Source organism: Salvelinus namaycush, chromosome 28 (assembly GCF_016432855.1).
Source record: "Salvelinus namaycush isolate Seneca chromosome 28, SaNama_1.0, whole genome shotgun sequence".
NCBI lineage: Eukaryota > Metazoa > Chordata > Actinopteri > Salmoniformes > Salmonidae > Salvelinus > Salvelinus namaycush.
In genome coordinates this window covers 28208323-28229192 of record NC_052334.1, presented here as the reverse complement: position 1 = coordinate 28229192, position 20870 = coordinate 28208323, and the positions used below count along the sequence as shown (strand labels likewise).

General features: G+C 42.2%; 2 protein-coding genes across 2 annotated transcripts; both read right to left on the bottom strand.

Annotated features, from left to right (window-relative positions):
* Positions 1-6198: 6198 nt before the first annotated feature.
* LOC120023684 (adenylosuccinate synthetase isozyme 1 C-like) lies at positions 6199-13371 on the bottom strand. Its single transcript, XM_038967738.1, has 13 exons — positions 13174-13371; positions 11261-11363; positions 11107-11169; positions 10961-11011; positions 10743-10809; positions 10224-10331; positions 9967-10048; positions 9753-9879; positions 9475-9629; positions 7935-8059; positions 7678-7775; positions 7369-7518; positions 6199-6966 (listed from the first exon to the last, which is right to left on the bottom strand). Exons 1-13 carry the CDS (start codon positions 13369-13371, stop codon positions 6914-6916), a joined length of 1380 nt encoding a protein of 459 aa, XP_038823666.1. The 3' UTR covers positions 6199-6913.
* Positions 13372-14876: 1505 nt separating this feature from the next.
* LOC120023497 lies at positions 14877-20436 on the bottom strand. Its single transcript, XM_038967524.1, has 4 exons — positions 20300-20436; positions 18391-18543; positions 17302-18066; positions 14877-16098 (listed from the first exon to the last, which is right to left on the bottom strand). Exons 2-4 carry the CDS (start codon positions 18413-18415, stop codon positions 16052-16054), a joined length of 837 nt encoding a protein of 278 aa, XP_038823452.1. The 5' UTR covers positions 18416-18543; positions 20300-20436; the 3' UTR covers positions 14877-16051.
* Positions 20437-20870: the final 434 nt, after the last annotated feature.

Here is a 20870-nt window from a genome sequence, read left to right as displayed (position 1 = left end):
GAAGGTACGGTGGGATTCGAAAGATTTATCGGTGGTGACAGTGTTTCCTAGCCTCAGTGCAGTGGGCAGTTGGGAGGAGGTGCTCTTATTCTCCATGGACTTTACAGTGTCCCAGAACTTTTTGGAGTTTGTGCTACAGGATGCAAATTTCTGTTTGAAAAACCTAGCCTTTGCTTTCCTAACTGCCTGTATATATTGGTTCCTAACTTCCCTGAAAAGTTGTGAAAAGTTGCATATTGTGGGGCTATACGATGCTAATGCATTACGCCAACGGATGTTTTTTTGCTGGTCAAGGGCAGCAAGGTCTAGAGTGAACCAAGGGCTATATCTGTTGTTAGTTCAACATTTTTTGAACGGGGCATGCTTATTTAAGATGGTGAGGAAAGCACTTTTAAAGAATAACCAGGCATCCTCTACTGACGGAATGAGGTCAATATCCTTCCAGGAATCCCGGGCCAGGTCGATTAGAAAGGCCTGCTTGCTGAAGTGTTTTAGGGAGCGTTTGACAGTGATGGGGGTGGTCGTTTGACTGCGGACCCATTACGGACGCAGGCAATGAGGCAGTGATTGCTGAGATCCTGGTTGAAGACAGCAGAGGTGTATTTAGAGGGCAAGTTGGTTAGGATGATATCTATGAGGGTACCCGTGTTTACGGATTTAGGGTTGTACCTGGTAGGTTCCATGATAATTTGTGTGAGATTGAGGGCATCTAGCTTTGATTGTAGAACAGCCAGGGTGTTCAGCATGTCCCAGTTTAGGTCTCCTAACAGTACAAACTCTGAAGATAAATGGGGGGGCAATTAATTCACATATGGTGTCCAGGGCACAGCTGGGGGCTGAGGAGGGTCTATAACAAGCGGCAACAGTGAGAGACTTATTTCTGGAAAGGTGGATTTTTAAAAGTAGAAGCTCCAACTGTTTGGGCACAGACCTGGATAGCATGACAGAACTTTGTAGGCTATCGCTGCTGTAGATTGCAACTCCACACCCTTTGGCAGTTCTATCTTGGCGGAAAATGTTGTAATTGGGGATGGAAATTTCAGAATTTTTGGTGGCCTTCTTAAGCCAGGATTCAGACATCAGAACATCAGGTTTGGCGGTGTGTGCTAAAGCAGTGAACAAAACAAACTTAGGGAGGAGGCTTCTGATGTTAACATGCATGAAACCAAGGCTTTGGTTACAGAAGTCAACAAATGATAGCGCCTGGGGAATAAGAGTGGAACTGGGGGCTACAGGGCCTGGGTTAAACTCTATATCACCAGAGGAACAGAGGAGAAGTAGGATAAGGGTACGGCTAAAGGATATAAGAACTGGTCGTCTACTTAAAAGATGCCCCAGAGGTTTTGGATCATTTCAACCAATAGTTTTGAAAGTATTGCTCACAAGCCAAAGTTAATCCCCGGAAATTGTGCACAATGGTGTACTAATGCCGTGTTCATAACCAAGAGACGTGGGAATTTACCACCATAGAGTTAGATAGAGCACTGTAGTTGGATAAACCCGTTTTGGTATGGATGTTGCCATTAAGGGTTTCACCATTTTAAAGAAGTCAACTGGGTGGGACTTCCTATTGTTGAAGGAAGGATCAAATCATTCAATCCGGGTTATCAAGAAGGGTTCAGCCAATGAATCATACTCATGAGCAAACATTCCATAACTGTAGGTGGCAGTACATCGCCATCCTTGGCTTAGACCTCTTCAAACAACACACTCTGGCAGTATTTACCCTTTCAGTTTGTTTACAAACTCATAGAAGTAGTAAAATAAGAAAATGGACTACTTCAAAATGTACATGGTCTCAGTATGCTCACAGACACAATAATAGGACATATATCAAGGGTCTGAACCCCACCCTGTGTAATTGGGTCCTGGACTTCCTGACGGGCCGCCCCCAGGTGGTAAAGGTAGGACACAACACCTCCACTTCGCTGATCCTCAACACTGGTGCCCCACAAGGGTGCGTGTTCAGCCCCCACCTGTACTCCCTGTTCACTCATGATTGTGTGGCCATGCACGCCTCCAACTCAATCATCAAGTTTGTAGACGACACAACAGTAGTAGGCTTGATTACCAACAATGACTAGACAGCCTGCAGGGAGGAGGTGAGGCCTCTGGGAGTGTAGTGTCAGGAAAGTGTGGTGTCCTCTCACTCAACGTCAAAAAAACAAAAGAGATGATTGTGGATGATTGTGAAATTTGGCTTGCCACCTAAAACCCTCACAAACTTTTACAGATGCACACTTGAGAGCATCCTGTCGGGCTGCATCATGGCCTGGGAGAGCAACTGCACCGCCCACAACCGCATGGCTCTCCAGAAGGTGGTGTGGTCTGCACAACGCATCACCTGCCCTCCAGGACACCTACAGCACCCGATGTCACAGGAAGGCCAAAAAGATCATCAAGGACAACAACCACCCGAGCCACTGCCTGTTCACCCCGCTATCATCCAGAAGGCGAGGTCAGTACAGGTGCATCAAAGCTGGGACCGAGAGACTGAAAAACAGCTTCTATCTCAAGGTCATCAGACGGTTGAATAGTCATCACTAGCACAGAGAGGCTACTGCCTACATACACACACTTGAAATCATTGGCCACTTTAATAAATGGAACACTAGTCACTTTAATAATGTCACTTTAATAATGTTTACATATCTTGCATTACTCATCTCATATGTATATACTGTATTCTATACTATCTACTGCATCTTAGTCTATGCCGCTTTGACATTGCTCGTCCATATATTTATATATTCTTAATTCCATTCCTTTACTTAGATTTGTGTGTATTAGGTATTTGTTGTGAAATTGTTAGATATTACTTGTTAGACATTGCTGCACTGTCGGAATGGGTTTTATCCATCTATTACTGTATTACTGCACTGTTGGAGCTAAAAACAGGCATTTTGCTGCACCTGCGATAACATCTGCAAATACACTATATATAAAATAGTATGTGGACACTCCTTCAAATTAGTGGATTCGGCTATGTCAGACACACCCATTGCTGACAGGTGCATAAATTGAGCACACAGCCGTGTAATCTCCATAGACAAACATTGGCAGTAGAATGGCCTTACTGAAGAGCTCAGTGACTTTCAATGTGGCACCATCATAGGATGCCACCTTTCCAACAAGTCAGTTCGTCCAATTTCTGCCCTGCTAGAGCTTCCCTTGTCAACTTTAAGTGCTGTCATTGTGAAGTGGAAACATCTAGGAGCAACAACGGCTCAGCCGCGAAGTGGTAGGCCGCATAAACTCTCAGAATGGGACTGAGTGCAGAAACGCAGTGCATAAAAATCATCTGTTCTCTGTTGCAACACTCCCTACCGAGTTCCAAACTGCCTCTGGGAGCAACTTCGTCGGGAGCTCCATGCACGAGCAGCCGGACACAAGCCTAAGGTCACCATGCGCAATGGCAAGCGTCGGCTGGACTTGTGTAAAGCTTGCCGCCATTGGACTCTGGAGCAGTGGAAACGCTTCTCTGGAGGGATGAATCATGCTTCACCATCTTGCAGAATCTAGGTTTGACGGATGCCAGGAGAACGCTATTTGCCCGAATGCATAGTGCCAACTGTAAAGTCTGGTGGAGGAGAAATAATGGTCTGGGGCTGTATTTCATGGTTCGGTCTAGGCCCTTAATTCCAGTGAAGGGAAATCTTAACGCTACAGCATACAATGACATTCTAGACAATTCTGTGCTTCCAACTTTGTGGCAACAGTTTTGGGAAGGCCCTTTCCTGTTTCAGCATGATAATTCTCCGTGCACAAAGCAAGGTCCATACAGAAATGGTTTGTCGATATTGTTGTGGAAGAATTTGACTGGCCTGCACAGAGCCCTGACCTCAACCCCATCGAACACCTTTGGGATGAATTGGAACGCCAACTGCGAGCTAGGCCTAATCGCCCAACATCAGTGCCCGACCTCACGAATACTTTTATGGCTGAATGGAAGCAAGTCCCCGCAGCAATGTTCCAAAATCTAGTGGAAAGCCTTCCCAGAATTAACGCCCATGATTTTGGAATGAGATGTTCGAAGAGCAGGTGTCCACACACCTTTGGTCATGTAGTGTATGTGTACCCAACCAATAAAATTTGATTTGTGTCACGCCCTGACCATAGTTTGCTTTGTATGTTTCTATGTTTTGTTTGGTCAGGGTGTGATCTGAGTGGGCATTCTATGTTGTATGTCTAGTTTGTCTATTTCTATGTGTTTGGCCTGATATGGTTCTCAATCAGAGGCAGGTGTTTGTCGTTGTCTCTGATTGGGAACCATATTTAGGTAGCCTGTTTTGTGTTGTGGGTGATTGTTCCTGTTTCTGTGTTTGTTCACCATACGGGACTGTTTCGTGTTCATTGGTTTATTTCGTTATTTTGTTTCAAGTATTCGTATTAAAATGGATACTCACCACGCTGCATCTTGGTCCGACATTTCTTACTCCTCGTCAGAGGAGGACGAAGAATATCGTTACAATTTGAATTAGTCTTTTATCTACTGGATAGCGGTAAATTCCCACTTGGTTAAGAACACATCATATGTCGTCCATTTCTTATGATATGTTGCGTCCTTTTTTGTATGCAATTCTTAAGATCATACAATATGTTCCAAATTTGTCAGTGCTTAAGATCCCGGACAGCATCTTTAACAAGGATTACAATTATTTATCGCACTCTTTCACTCCTGAACTTGTTTATTATGCAAACAGACAACTTGGTGATACAAAATATATGTTGTCTGCGGGTGTAATAAATGTGTAAGGGAGTGAACTTTATTTTTAATAAGGGTTACATGGAAAAAATCGAACCTCTCTGAAATTACAATTGATGGCCCTCCCTTAACTCTACCTGAACGCTTGAAAAAAAGTGACCCTCCCCTAAACCCAAAATAATAATTAAAACAAAGTGGATAGCTGAAAACATGTCTACCATTTACCCTCACGTTTGGACAGACCAGCACCTTAGATATCCATTATTAGAAAATATTCTTTCTCCTGTAAGTCTTACATGGCAACGCAGGAGATTTGATAGCGTACAGGGCTGCGGGCCAGAAGGTTGTGGGTTTGCAGACCACCGTGGACAAGAGAAGCGGTGGAAAGATCCCCTTCATAGTGAACACATTGCATGAATCTATCATCTTACTTGCAAGTCAGAGAAAAAAAATTGCCTTTTGTAAAAAATGTCATGCAATTCTACATCATTTTACATATTAGCAAAATCTTTTTTAATACACACAAATTACCAAAATTACAGGCTAAGAACGGACAGAGAGCTAAGCCTATGTGATCATTTTATGTTTCTCCAATGCCAAAACAGTGTGTCTTGTTTACAACGAAACTGTCCCTGTTTGCGAATAATAAAATCTGAGACATCAAGTTGTAGCCTGGTCTTGTAGACTAAACATAACATAGTAAATGTAAACCCGAGACACACAAATTAGTATGATATTTTATGTTCGGTATGGTTACATAAAACAGATGGTTAGTTACGGCAAAAATGAAAGTAGGGTGGTTGGGTAGGCTTATAACCCGAACGTCTAGCAATCCAAAGGTTGTGAGTTTGAATCTCAACATGGACAATTTTACCTAATTAGCAACTTTTTACCTAATTAGCCTAACTTTCCACCCAAGACAGAGTAAGCCTACAGACACAGAAAAATGTAATCTTTACTGCCGTCTACTCTTCCCTAAAAGCTGTCTGGGATTAAATATCTTCTATTGTACAGAAAGTGAATAGCTTAATTGATAGTGACAGAATTACATTTCTTCCCAAGCAAAGTACATTTTTTGTCTCCTTGGCTATAGAAGGTTGCAGCTCAGGGTCTGAATGTCAAAGAAACTAAACAACTAAACAATGATATCCCCATATATAGTAGTAGAAAGCTATCAAAGTTGACCTCTGGTCCTCCTTCTCATCTTCAAGCTCTCCTTCTCAAGCTGAACAGAACATAGGTTATAGGCTAGTCTGCACTCAAGATAGTGCATTTTTTGGACTAGGCCTAATATAAAATATATATATATTATTTTTGCAAAAGACCTTTGACTCTCTTTTTAAACTGCCACCATAGTCCTACACTGCACAGCCATTGGTTAGGCAGCACACAAACACGTTTTTGATCAGCAAGAGCAGAGCAGGCCGGGGCTCAGGGTTGGAAAATCCATTGCAGTGTGTAATGCAGCCTAGTTTTATTTACACCATCCCAGCAGCTTTCTTAGAAATATAACTTTGCTCTGTGCTTCTCCGAGCATGCAATTCATAGCCTATAGCCAATAAGCTATGGATCTTTTGATTGAGACCACACTAAATAGCGTATAGACGCACTTGATATTGCGCCACAAGCGGAGAATCAGGGTTGAGGGGCAGCATCGGGCACACATCGATATATAGCCTAACAAGCAACTCATTATAAAACACTGAGAAATATAGACATTTCATCAATTACAAATAACATGATCCTCCCCTGGACTAGATTAAAAAAAATACAAAGCCCTCTCCTTGACTGAAATTGAAAAAGCATTACCCTCCCCCATTTTCTCCAGGTACACATGATGTAAATGTTGATCCATCCCTAAAGAAGACGGAAAACATAAGGCAGTTAACATTACTCAGGAGGAAAAGTTATTGGATGTGTTTTTTTCTTTCAGGGTTGTTGTGTGGCACAAGGTAAGATTTACACATGGCTCAGTCATACTGTAAGACTTTCTGGCAGACATCATTACAAGGCAATTTACTGATGCAACACAGATAGATGTAAAGTTACCAACGTTTCCACTCAACATTGTTTCAAGGCTACACGTATCTGTTGGCAACAGGTTTTTACAGAATATTAGATAGTTTGAGGGTTGTAAACATATGTCACATCAAGCCACATCTCGTCCATCCATGTGCATCCATCTTGGGGAGAGAAAAGGAAAAGACTCTAGAACATCTGGATCATGCACTCTCTGGACTTTCCGACGCCGACCCACTTAACTGTAGAGAGAAATTACAAAGGACATGTCAAAAAACACTCACAAATCCCAAAAACCTTTGCACTAGACTAGTATCATCCTTTCAGAATTGGGTACTTGTTATAATATAGCCAATACTGCCCCCCACTGGCACATTGAAGCCATGTCCCTGTACCAAGGCTCTTCAGTTTCCCATTTAGTGGTCAGTATGCTGGACTGTGGTATGGTTGTAGCTGGTAAAACTGGGTCACCTTCAGTAGGCATTCCACTGAAGAAAATATTTTGAAATGTGTTGAAATGGAGGCTACTATGGCCTATATGCCTATTTGTTCAATAAGAAGGCTTATTTTTGTTTTCAGTTTGTGCCCTACTGAAGATTAGCCTGCTGTCAGCAGGAACTCCCTGTATCCTGCATGTAACTTACTGGGTACTCCAATGTGGTTCTCCACAAAGCGGATGTAGTTCTGAGCCTTCTGGGGGAGATCATTCCACTTCCTGGCTGCAGACGTATCACTCTTCCAGCCTGGGAAGGTCTCATACTCTACCTCCACTTTGTGCAACAGCTCCATGTTAGCTATGTGAATGAAGGTAGACGATAATTAATAATCCGAAGAGAAATCAGATGTTTGTTGAGATAATACTTCATGAATGTCTCTCTTACAGTGTCGGCCTAGTCTGGTACAAGTAGGCCTACTTCTTAATCAATCAATACAGTTGAATGTAGAGAGCATACCTGGGAAATGGGGAATTCTTTTGCCATTGATTTTGTAGGCCACTCCTACTTTGATCTCATCCAGCACATCAAGGATGTCAAGTTTTGTCAAAGCAATGCTGTTAGGAAACAATGTTATTTGTTTAACAGATTTGAGAAAAGAGAGGAAAACTACTACATGAATTACATTCAGACTAGCAGTCACAGGCAGAGACAGTACATTGAACCAGTCAGATAAAGACTTCCTAGAGGCTGATATTTTAGTCCTATCCACTCACGCAGTGAAGCCATTGATCATGTGGGCGTATCTCAGGATGACCAAGTCCAGCCAGCCACAGCGACGTTTCCTGCCTGTTGTCACGCCCACCTCATGACCTCTCGTCTGCAGCAGCTCACCTGTCGCCTGCACAAAACAGACTCAGTTATCTAGAATCAAATCAAACTTTATTTGCCACATGCGCCGAATACAACAAGTGTAGAGCTTACCGTGAAATGCTTACTTACAAGCCCTTAACCAACAGTGCAGTTCCAAGAAGAGTTAAGAAAATATTTACCAAATAAATAAATAATGAGGCCCTATACAGGGGGTACCGGTACCGAGTCAGTGTGGTACAGGTTAGTTGAGGTAATTTGTACATGTAGGTATGGGTGAAGTGTAATAGTCTGGTGGCCATTTGATTAACTGTTCAGCAGTCTTATGGCTTGGGGGTAGAAGCTGTTAAGGAGCCTTTTGGTCCTAGACTTGGCGCTCCGGTACCGCTTGCTGTGTGGTAGCAGAGAAAACAGTCTATGACTTGGGTGACTGGAGTCTCTGACAATTCTATGGGCTTTCCTCTGACACTGCTTAATATATAGGTCCTGGATGGCAGGAAGCTTGGCCCCAGTGATGTACTGGGCCATACGCACTACCCTCTGTAGCGCCTTGCGGTCAGATGCCGAGCAGTTGCCATACCATGCAGTGATGCAACCGGTCAGGATGCTCTCGATGGTGCAGCTGAAGAACCTTTTGAGGATCTGGGGACCCATGACAAATCTTTCCAGTCTCCTGAGGGGGAAAAGGTTTTGTCGTGCCATCTTCAGGACTGTCTTGGTGTGTTTGGACCATGATAATTCGTTGGTGATGTGGACACCAAGGAACTTGAAACTCTCGACCCGCTCCACTGCGTCGAGATCACTTGGTTAATCAATAGTCATTTTTGGGTACTAATCCTAATGGTTTTCATGAATACAATTTTATAAAATGCTTAGTAAACCAATAGATTTACAGTTGGAGTGAGGGATCAAGCTGAAACATGTTGAACAACAGCCCCATGGACAGTTCTCATGTTAGGTAACATAACCCCAGACCAGACAGTAAATCTATCTTGAACCCTGACTCTGGCCTAAATTTAGGCCTTGAACATGTGATCAGCATGATAGCTAAATAGTGTTTTAACAGGCCTCTCACACAATCTGACAGCTGGCCACAGAGGCAGCGCATTTTGAGACCAGGCTTCCTACATGTGTGAGGGTCATGTGACCTTAAACACTAGGCTTACTATACATATCCAACTCTACTTGTACCCCAAAAGAAAACAACATGTCTAAACAAACTGCAAGAGAGTGACTTAGGCACGGTAAATATCAAACTGCAAAATTCAGTATAACCTCTGCTAAGAGGCCTTCACCTTTATGGCACAGGTGATAGTGGACACTCTCACTCAAGGTCACTGGTTCAAGTCTTGCTCTGGCTGTTCCCCTTTAATCGTTACTCTCAGTAAGGAGATGCTACTGTAAGGCAAGAGTCAGAAATGTCCAGATAGAGGAAAGAGATCTTACATTGAGCTGTTCTGTGGGGAAGGCACCAATGCCTACCCTGGTGGTGTAGGCCTTTGATACACCATACACTTCACCAATATTCAGGGGAGGGATGCCAAGACCAGTGCATGCCCCACCAACAGTGCAGTTTGATGAGGTCACAAAAGGATATGTGCCTAAAGGGAAGAGAGAAAGTAGGACTTAAACTTACATACAGATGAGTTGTCCATTTAACCATCAAACTTTCCTGTCCATCTCATCATTGGCACGATCCTCAATGGGTCTATGACATGTCTTACCAAAGTCAATGTCGAGGAGGGCAGCATTGGCCCCTTCCACCAGAATTTTCTTTGGGGGTCCATGAAGAGCCTCATACATGTAGTAGACTCCATCCCGCACCATCGGCCGCAACCTCTCTCCATACTCCTGCACAATACAAGACAAACAACAGTCTCATAGATCTAATATATCCGTAGCCCATGACTATTAATTCAGAGGGGATTTACCACATACCTTCAGTTTTTTCAGCTGAGTATCAGTATCAACTGTCAGGGATGAGTACATGGACTGGTACTGCGCGACAAGGTTCTTGAATCTGAAAGAAATCCCCAAATCATCTCAATCTCTATTACTGCTCACTTCAGTGGGTCAATTTAGTTCAAGAGCAAAGTCTCAAGAGAGACACAATCATATACTGTTGGACTCTAAAAATGTTTGTTGTATGTGAGGTTTAGATGTTTATATTGTGTACTGTCTGTCAGTAAGCATACTTGGTAGAGAACTCTTTAAAGTCTCCCAGCAGGTCACAGACACGCAGTCCAATGCGAGATGCTTTGCTGGTATAGGTGGGTCCAATGCCTTTCTTGGTCGTTCCAATACTGTCATGAGGAAAACACCCGTTTTAGCGGAGGGGATTACAAAATAGAATCTGCAATTTTTCATCAGCTGTGGAAGTGATTATAATAATAATTTGGTGGGTGCTTATTTGTCCTATTTCACACATGTACAAGTGTGTTTTAATATGCATGAGTGAATTGGAAATGTGTTTTTTGCATATTCCATCTCCCCCTGAAAGTGGGGTCAAGGCCAGAGTCAGCCATTATCAATGCTCAAGGGCACATCGACAGATTGTTCACCTTGACGGCTTGGGATTCAACTAGCGACCTTTCGGTTACTGGCCCAACACTCTAACCGCTAGGTTACCTTCCACTTGACTGAAGTCTCTATTGACAGTGACCCATTGTATTCCCGTTCCCTATGTAAGCAACCATTGCCTTCCCTACCCTTACATCTTTCCCTCTGTTGCTTGTCGCTGGGTCTCCTGAATTCCATCCACAACCTGGTGGAAATCAAACACTGTCGAAAAATCAAAGCAAAATAAATGTCCTCCTTTCTCTAAGCACAATACAAAGATATACATTATGCAGATAAACACACACTACTAAAATAGCACATATAATGTATATATCTTCGCTTCATTTGTGAAACCAGAAAAATACAAACATACCGAGGTGAGCTCTGTCAGAGACAACTAGTCTCTTCTCCCAACCTTTGAGACCTGGTCAGAGAATGGAGAACAAAAATTGACTGTAATGGTTTCCTCGAACTTGACAATTACAGTATTGACTGTTTTTCTAAAAATACTTGATTTACCTTTCTTCTCATTCTTCTCCGCCTCCTCAAACAATCCTGGTAGGTGTATGACTACGCCATTACCTACAATGGACCATATGCTGGATAAATGAGCACATATAGACAGTTGCCCATTAGGGTCAGTGTAAATGGTGATAAAGATAGAAACACTCACCAATGACACATATGCTTTTGGGGTTGATAATGCCACTGGGGAGAAGGTGGAAGTCATACTCTGTGCCTTCTACTACCACTGTGTGGCCTGCATTATTACCACCCTGGAAGATCAAAACAAGATTGTGTTTGGCAATCCAGGCACTTTCAACAAAGTCTAGTGGCATGATATCACCAAAGGACAGTTATTGAGTTGATTAATGGCTGTTACTTATAATGGGATAGCAAAATGTGGACATAAAACAACCAGGACATCCACTGGCCATACATCCAGAGCAAATTCATAATCCTATCTGAATCAGTGGATAATACAGTCTAAGCCCCCTCCCCTGTCAGCAAGCTACCCCCCTACCAACTATTTTAACATACTTGGCTGCCAGACCCTCCACTCCTTGCCCCCTGGCTAAGACCTGGCCTTCTCACATGTCAAGTCACCCTGGGAATGTGACCCTTCACCAGCAGTGGGTGGGGCTGGCTGAAGGAGTACACAGAGTGCTCAGTGATGTGACTTGTTGTCAATGGAGAGTACAACACAACTGTGTAATGGCCTTTACACTGCAAGTGTCCCAAAATATTACTTCTGAGCAAGTTTAGTTTTTCCTTGCTGGCCAAATAGAAACTTTGCCTATGAGTCTCTCTATCTCTCTCTCTCTCTCTCTCTCTCTCTCACCACCCCTCGAAAAACCTGGCTCCTCTCAAGGTTTCTTCTTAGGTTCCTGCCTTTCTATGGAGTTTTTCCCAGCCACTCTGCTTCTACAGAAGCGTGCATTGTGCATTGTATACTCTTTGGGGTTTTAGGCTGGCTATACGTATAAGCACTTTGTGACAACTGCTGAGGTAAAAAGGACTTTATAAAATACATTTGATTGATTATTGACATAATTTTCATTCAGGTTAGTCTCGTAGGAGAAAAGGTGCTATCTAGAACCAAAAAGTGTTCTTCGGCTGTCCCAAAATAGGAGAACCCTTTGAAGAACCCATTTTGGTTCCAGGTAGAACCCTTTCCACAGAGGGTTCTACATGGAACCCAAAATAGTTCTACCTGGAACCAAAAAGGGTTCTACCTGGAACCAAAAAGGGTTCTTCTATGGGGACAGCCGCAGAACCCTTTTGTAACCCTTTTTACTAAGAGTGTAGTTATAACCCCCTCTTTATGTTAATAGACCTTTGTAATAATATGATTATTGATCCGTGTGATCTTATGCTACCTTTCCCTGTCATTACTGTGTGATTTTAGACTTTAATTTGTAAGAAATAGTTATCATTTTTCCATATTGTTGGTACTATGGTCTATTTGAGCAGTTTACTATAGGTCAGATAGAGAAAATGTACAGCTACAGTAGGTGATGTGTGAGGAATGGATTCCCCATTGAGAGAATATGCTTCCAAGTTCTTAATAATCATGTTACAAGTCTCAAAAAGGGACAATTAACCAGTTAATAGTATTCCAAGTTAAAAAGTTTCATTTCAACTCCAGTCAAGTCAACAATTCAAAATGGTGTTGAAGAACTGGTAATATCACCCTGTTCTCTAAATACATGATTTAACTTTTCAAAATAACATTTAAACTATTTCCTGTATTGTTAAAATAGAAAACAAGATTTATCCTAAATTCCATTATAGCCTACTGAGGACATCGCATGAAACATTTACGTGCCAAAAAACGTTCTGAAACATTACTCCACTGGACAAAATAATAATAACAGTAAGCTATTTCAAGGTTTTACCAATGCCTTCCACACACCTGTCACACGGTTGTAATGTACAGTGACAGTCACCGATTCCGATATGTTGATACATTACTTTTCTAAAGACGCATCATGAATTTCACACAATCAACAATGCGTTATAACTTTTGTCAGTTCAAGCATGTCAAGGTTACATTAATATCGCATTATATGCACACGATATTACCTGACATCTGCAAACAAGGTCAGACTCAGTCGCCAGTAAATCGACGACTTTTCCTTTGCCTTCATCTCCCCATTGCGCACCGAGCACCACTGTCACTTTGTTCCCTGTGTCATTCCGTGGCCGCTTCAGCCCTTGGGTAGGGTTGGAGGGTGAATTTGTATAACTCTTGTGGTCTTTTGCTGACCAGCTCAACGACATGATGTTGCTTAGGCTGTCTGTCTGAAACAGACTAGAATGTTTCTAACGGTAGCATTGCCATATCAGTGTCTCCATGATGTCAGAGCAGGACGCACGAACGCAGTAGGCAGATCTCGAACCGCGCCTGGCAGCACTGTCGCCCAAGTCCACGTTTCCATAAAGACTTGTTTGATGTCAATAAAGAGAAAGGCAATCTCATAATGTGAATTCATTTTTTATTATACTCCAGAATCAACATTCGATACTAATTATGTTACAGTCTATTTGCTAACATGGCACCGTCTAAGCTATCACATTCCTAGAGATAGTAAACTTCCAGGGCTTAACTTACTTAAAATTGCACCATACATTTTTAATTGATGCCTTAAGGCTTAAGTGTTCATATTTTATACTGTCTGTGTGTTTGTCCTACTGAAGAACACTGTCAGCCCTGAACGAATTGCCCTTCGGGGTTTAATACACGTGTATTGTATTGTATTGTAAATGATAATTGTAGAAATAAGTTAGTTATTGATAACAGCAGGAAGAAGCTGCTATTTTTTTCCTATATGCCAAGTGTGGAATCAAAACGTTTCAAAAATGTTCACGACATTCACAAAAGACTGGAATACTATTTTCAGCACAACTGTTCCAACCAACACACTATCAAAGCTTATTGTGAAATAGACACGAATTTGGTTCCAACTGTGCTGGAGGTTATTTATAGCTTTGGAAATGAAGCCTGTGTTTTTATATTCAAACAAATACAAAACAATAACAAAAAGTACATATACTTTTTATACTTCAATATAGAACACCTAAAGTGACAGAATGTTGACACAGCCTGGTCTCATAGACTAGACGTAACATAGTACATTTAAATCCAGGACACTTAAATTAGTATGGTATGGTTACATAAGACAGACGGTTACTTTGGTCAAAAACAGGATGGTATAACACAAAGGTCTAGAAACCCAAGAGGTTTTGAGTTCTAATCTCATCACGGACAACTTTAGCATTTTAGCAACTTTTCAACTACTTACTACATTTTAGCTACTTTGCATGTTAGTGTAACAGTATAACTTTAAACCGTCCCCTCGCCCCGACACGGGCGCAAACCAGGGACCCTCTGCACACATCAACAACAGTCACCCACGAAGCGTCGTTACCCATCGCTCCACAAAAGCCACGGCCCTTGCAGAGCAAGGTGCAACACTACTTCTAGGTTTCAGAGCAAGTGACGTAACTGATTGAAACACTAGTAGCGCGTACCCGCTAACTAGCTAGCCATTTCACATCCGTTACACTCACCCCCCTTTCAACCTCCTCCTTTTCCACAGCAATCAGTGATCCGAGTCAACAGCATCAATGTAACAGTATAACTTTAAACCGTCCCCTCGCCCCGACACGGGCGCGAACCAGGGACCCTCTGCACACATCAACAACAGTCACCCACGAAGCGTCGTTACCCATCGCTCCACAAAAGCCACGGCCCTTGCAGAGCAAGGTGCAACACTACTTCTAGGTTTCAGAGCAAGTGACGTAACTGATTGAAACGCTAGTAGCGCGTACCCGCTAACTAGCTAGCCATTTCACATCCATTACATTAGCTAGCCCTCCCCCTAACCATTTTAGCTAACCCTTCCACTAACCCTTACCTTATCCCTTTAACCTAACTCCTAAACTTCAACTTTACCCTAACCGAAACACCTAGCCTAGCTAATGTAAGCCAGCTAGCTAACGTTAGCCACCTAGACAGAATTTGTAACATATCATATGTTTCGCAGATTCGTAACATATTGTACATTTCGTAAATTTGTAACATATAATACAAAATTGTAATTTGTAAAATATTATACAAAATGGGTAATGGACATCTACAAATTAATACATACATATGAAACATACAACAATAAATGGTGCTTTCGGATTTACGTACAGAAAAATACGAAATGCTCTGAGACCAGGTTACAGTAACAGAGTAAATTTGCTGGGATTGAGGCTGTGCAGAGACTACAAACAGTAGCCTTGTGGAACACAACAGCCTCTTGGTAGAATACAAATCAACCTGGCCAGGGAACCATAGCAGTTTTTCCTGTTTATTTCACAAATGTTTCAAGAACTCAAAATTATCAAAGGAAGGAAGACCATGCTGATATCTTCTTGGAGGAATCAATTTAGTTCAATATAATGTAGTACTAAATCCTGGTCCTGGAGTGCCACAAATTTAACCGACCTGGAAGACCAGGTGTGATAAATTGGGGGCAATCACTAAATTGATCAATTAGCTCAGTTGGTCAGGGCTGTGTTCAGATAAAAACGTAACAGAACATTAAATTGAATGGAAACGATGCTGTACTGAACAACCAGTTGACAAACGGGGAGGGGTTGGGTTGTGGGTTCAAACGCACAGCATCCCTTTAAATACATCACTTGTTGCTTCAAGCCACACCCCAGCACACTCACCGAATGGAGCAAACGGATCTCAAAGTCTGTTCAAGAAAGTACAAGAACATTTTGGAAAAACGTGTCGTTCAATACAAACCGTTCACAATGTAGCAAACGTTTAAGCGAAATGAACGCACCCCTGGTATGGTGCCTGGTTGGAACAAAATCCTGCAGTACCTGCGGCACTCCAGGAACAGGGTTGCCTACCCCTGATGTAGTCCATTACAATGTGTAGAAACCATGTATGGAAAAATCAACAACATTTTCTTTTCCCTCTTGACTTCCTCTTCCGGGAATTGCCTAGGGAGAGTAAAGAGTAAAATTAATAGATTGAAGGAATCAAATGACATACCAATGACTTAAAATAGTATGCAGATAATATCAAACAAAGTGGGAGACCAAAGACTGCATTTGGTGGATCTTGGCATTGAAGAGAATGAACAGTTTTATAATGTTTCTGATGAATACTATTATTTTGGAAATTAAATTACATTCAGTGCTGTTGGTTCCATCAATTTCAAGATCATTAAAGCTTTCAGCAAAGTCAGACTTACAAAGGACACAGTTTACAGGAAGCACAAAAAAGGCATTGCATTAGTAGTTTAACTCGGTTGTTGTGAAGGTGGACAGTTTAGTCACATAGGGGTATGGAGGAACAGAAAACATGACAGCAAAACTCAACAAAAAAAAATTGTGCTGAGCAAGGTCTTCCCGGTGAGGCCATCACAAGTTGAAAAGCTCAGTATGACAGTGAAGTTAACTTGGATATGATAATGATTTTTCAATTGTGGCACTTATGAGGTGTCAGTTTGAGGCTAAGTACTGTATGTCTTTACAAGATAAAACTCTATGATTCAGGCTGATAAAGAGTGCATAAAGTAGTGGCCAAGAGAGATCTCATACAAAGTGGTTCATCTTGAGTCATGATGACAGGCTTACAATTTGATTAGCAGGGATTTGATAGATGTTTACTGAATAAGAGAGCAGGACAAGACACAAATCAGGTCAAACCAGACCCTGTTTAGGCCAACACACGTCTGTTAATTCAAATCATGGCTTGGTGCTGATGGGTTGATTAAAATGTTCCTGCTTGCACCAGTTAGTTTTCAAACCAGTTGTTTGACCTACCTCACTGCAACACACACCCCTTTTTACATTTAGGATGTCCATTTCCAGTGTTACCTGGTGTTTTAGAGAGTCAAAGAAAAAAGACAACACGAAAAACAAACTACTTGATGATCATGACAGGACTCAAGGTGTTGTAAATGGGAGGCTTTTAAGATCGGTTTTCCAAAAATTGTACATTCATGCTAAAATGTTAAAGTTCACAACTAAAACAACAGCACGAAATGATCAGACACTATATAAAACATGTAATGTAAAATGCATCAAAACCATATACCAAAAAAACTGGAGAAATCTCCCTATCAGACACTTCAGTAGACCACAGTGATCTGGATCACCCAGACACATGATCTTTATTAGAATGAATGAATACATTACCTTCATTACTCTTCTTTTTGTTTCTTCTAAAGAGCTTCTGCTGTTTTTTATCCTCTGGTTTTAGAGTTTCAGATGCAGAGGCAGGCAGAGCTTTGGATACTGATGAGAGCAGATCTTCAGAGTCCACTCCATCGGGCACATCGTACGCCGGTCCACTTTCCGCAGCACTGACCATAGGTACGTTGTCGTTGGTGTTTGTGTTGCCATTGGTGTCTGTGCTGCCATTGGTGTCTGGGTGTCCATTAGTTATACCCTCATCCTGTGCCACCATCTTCACCATCATGTCATCCTCAGCCTCATCTTGTCCAAAAGTCTTTACCATCATGCTGCTGCTCTTACCTCCAACTTCATCTTGGCCAATGGTTTTTCCTATCAGGTTGCTTTCACCATTACTCTCTATCATCATGTCCATATCAGTGACAGGAAGTGTGCAGGCTCCATTAAGGTGACTCTCTCTATTGCTCTGTGGACATGCAGGCATCAAGTCCTCCATTACCATCAGGTTGATTTCAGGCAGGTCTGCATCTGTGAAGGTAGAGATGCTTGGGGTGTTATTTAAGACACCCATTCCCGGGATCTCCTGTGTTGGTGAATTGGTTGTGAGAAGGCTAGAAAAAGCAGGGTTTTCTTGGGGTTTGCTGGGGCATTCGTTCATTCCTTCTCTTGGGGCCCTCTCCTCTGCCTGGGGTTGAGTTTGACTGGGAGTGCTGGAGGCTTCTGAGACAGAGGCTTTGGCTTCTTCTATTACAGGCTTGACACTTGACCCTGCAGTGGAGAAGGAGGTTCTGTTAATGTATGAAGACAGATAGGAAGAGCAGGTCTACTGTACCAGGCATTCCAAACATGTCATCATTCAAGCAGGCAATGTTTGAATCTAGCAAGTGGTGTTTCTTAAGAAAAGACACAAAGAAGCATGACCAAGCACACATTCTTGATGAAATTAAGCAAGTGTAATTGGTAGTTGTAGTGGCTGCACAAAATCACAAACGGAAGCACAGAGATGGAGCGGCAAAGCCTGTTTATGGTTCAATGCAGGAGAGTAGGAGTGGAGTTGGAGACAGGACGGGGTCAAAGTCGTCTTGTCCTTACCAGGCTGGCCCTTTTTCCTATTCATTTCACTAGAGGGGGGGCTTTCCGTATCGCACCTGGGCCGCGTCTTCCTGAGATGGAAGCCTTTCCGGATGTCAGCAAGAAGGTGGTCGATAATACAGCCATCGTCCTGTGGCGAGGGTCCTTTCCGGACTGGTGACAGAGGATAGAGAAAGAGACATATCAAGATACCACATGGCTCGTTATGCTGTATCATCTTAGTGTGAATACAAAACATAGTTGGACTCATATGACAGAGGAGATACAGTGCCTTGCAAAAGTATACACCCCCTTGGTGTTTTTCCTATTTTGTTGCATTACAACCTGTAATTTAAATTGATTTTTATTTGGATTTCATTTAATGGACGTACACAAAATAGTCCAAATTGGTGAAATGAAATGAAAAAAATGACTTGTTTAAAAAAAAAAAAGAAAAAGAAAAGTGGTGTTCAGCCCCTTTGCTATGAAGCCCCTAAATAATATCTGGTGCAACCAATTACCTTCAGAAGTCACATAATTAGTTAAATAAAGTCCACCTGTGTGCAATCTAAGTGTCACATGATCTGTCACATGATCTCAGTATATATAGACCTGTTCTCAAAGGCCCCAAAGTCTGCAACACCACTAAGCAAGGGGCACCACCAAGCAATTGGCACTAAGAAGAACAAGGAGCTCTCCAAACAGGTCAGGGACAAAGTTGTGGAGAACAGATCAGGGTTGGGTTATAAAAAAATATCCAAAACTTTGAACATCTCACGGAGCACCATTAAATCCATTATTAAAAAATTTAAAGAATATGGCACCACAACAAACCTGCCAAGAGAGGGCCGCCCACCAAAATTCACGGACCAGGCAAGGAGGGCATTAATCAGAGAGGCAACAAAGAGACCAAAGATAACCCTGAAGGAGGTGCAAAGCTCCACAGCTTATCTGTCTATAGGACCATTTTAAGCCATACACTCCACAGAGCTGTGCTTTATGGAAGAGTGGGCAGAAAAAAGCCATTGCTTAAAGAAAAAAATAAGCAAACACGTTTGGTGTTCGCCAAAAGGCATGTGGGAGACTCCCCAAACATATGGAAGAAGGTACCCTGGTCAGATGAGACTGAAATTGAACTTTTTGACCATCAAGGAAAACGCTATGTCTGGTGCAAACCCAACACCACTCATGACCCCGAGAACGCCATCCCCACAGTGAAGCATGGTGGTGGCAGCATCATGCTGTGGGGATGTTTTTCATCGGCATGGACTGGGAAACTGATCAGAATTGAAGGAATGATGGATGGCGCTAAATACGGGGAAATTCTTGAGGGAAACCTGTTTCAGTCTTCCAGAGATTTGAGACTGGGACGGAGGTTCACCTTCCAGCAGGACAATGACCACAAGCATACTGCTAAAGCAACACTCAAGTGGTTTAAGGGGAAACATGTAAATGTCTTGGAATGGCCTAGTCAAAGCCCAGACCTCAATCCAATTGAGAATCTGTGGTATGACTTAAAGATTGCTGTACACCAGCGGAACCCATCTAACTTGAAGGAGCTGGAGCAGTTTTGCCTTGAAGAATGGGCAAAAATCCCAGTGGCTAGATGTGCCAAGCTAATAGAGACATACCCCAAGAGACTTGCAGCTGTAATTGCTGCAAAAGGCGGCTCTACAAAGTATTGACTTGGGGGGGGTGAATAGTTATGCACGCTCAAGTTTTCAGTTTTTTTGTCTTATTTCTTGTTTGTTTCACAATTAAAAATATTTTTCATCTTCAAAGTGGTAGGCATGTTGTGTAAATCAAATGATACAACCCCACCCAAAAATTTACATTTTCTATTTTAATTCCAGGTTGTAAGGCAACAAAATAGGAAAAATGCCAAGGGGGTGAACACTTTCGCAAGCCACTGTATATCATAAGAACTCACTTATTTTTCCATTCTCCCCCTTCTGTCTTTTGGATTCTTCCTCCTCAAGCTGCTTCTTCCTTTTCTCCACCTTCACAGCCTGCTCTTTTCTGGTTTTGTTTTCCTGTGGGTGTAAATAGAAAATTGAGAAAGAGATTACACCAAGCTACTCCTTAGAAAATCTTTATCTTCAGTTTTCTAGTGATGGAAATCAGTATTCATCATTTGCAGTTATCTAAACTTGCTCCTCTGACTTTTAAGGCTTTGATGAAAAGTCCCCTAAAGGTCTTGATGGTGCCAAAAAGCTCCTCCAGGGAAAGATTGTTGACATCCTCACACAGGTAGAGGGCCAGGTCACCCTTCTTCCTCACAATCTCCAAAAAACTGTCCTCCAAATCTCGGCAGGCCTCCAGGTTTTTCTTGGGGAGGGAAACAAACAGTTGAACCATTGCCTCATTAAAGAACACATTTGTATAGTTGATTGACCTCCTCCAAAGAGTTTTAAAACAACCACAAACTTGTCAATATTGTGATGCATTGAACCACAATAGAATCTAATACACTGGTTTCATACCTCAAATACCTCTGTGAA

What these genes read in the sequence shown, in the direction of transcription:
- LOC120023684 (XM_038967738.1), bottom strand. Translation starts at nt 13,371, where the DNA reads ATGTCGTTGAGCTGGTCAGCAAAAGACCACAAGAGTTATACAAATTCA. An exon ending in ATGATCAATGGCTTCACTGC is followed by an intron (nt 7,776 to 7,934) that starts GTGAGTGGATAG and finishes GTTTCCTAACAG; the next exon opens with CATTGCTTTGACAAAACTTG. An exon ending in AAGAATTCCCCATTTCCCAG is followed by an intron (nt 7,519 to 7,677) that starts GTATGCTCTCTA and finishes TCATTCACATAG; the next exon opens with CTAACATGGAGCTGTTGCAC.
- LOC120023497 (XM_038967524.1), bottom strand. Translation starts at nt 18,415, where the DNA reads ATGAATAGGAAAAAGGGCCAGCCTG. An exon ending in TAGGAAAAAGGGCCAGCCTG is followed by an intron (nt 18,067 to 18,390) that starts GTAAGGACAAGA and finishes TCTCCACTGCAG; the next exon opens with GGTCAAGTGTCAAGCCTGTA. An exon ending in CAAAAAGAAGAGTAATGAAG is followed by an intron (nt 16,099 to 17,301) that starts GTAATGTATTCA and finishes TACTCTCCCTAG; the next exon opens with GCAATTCCCGGAAGAGGAAG.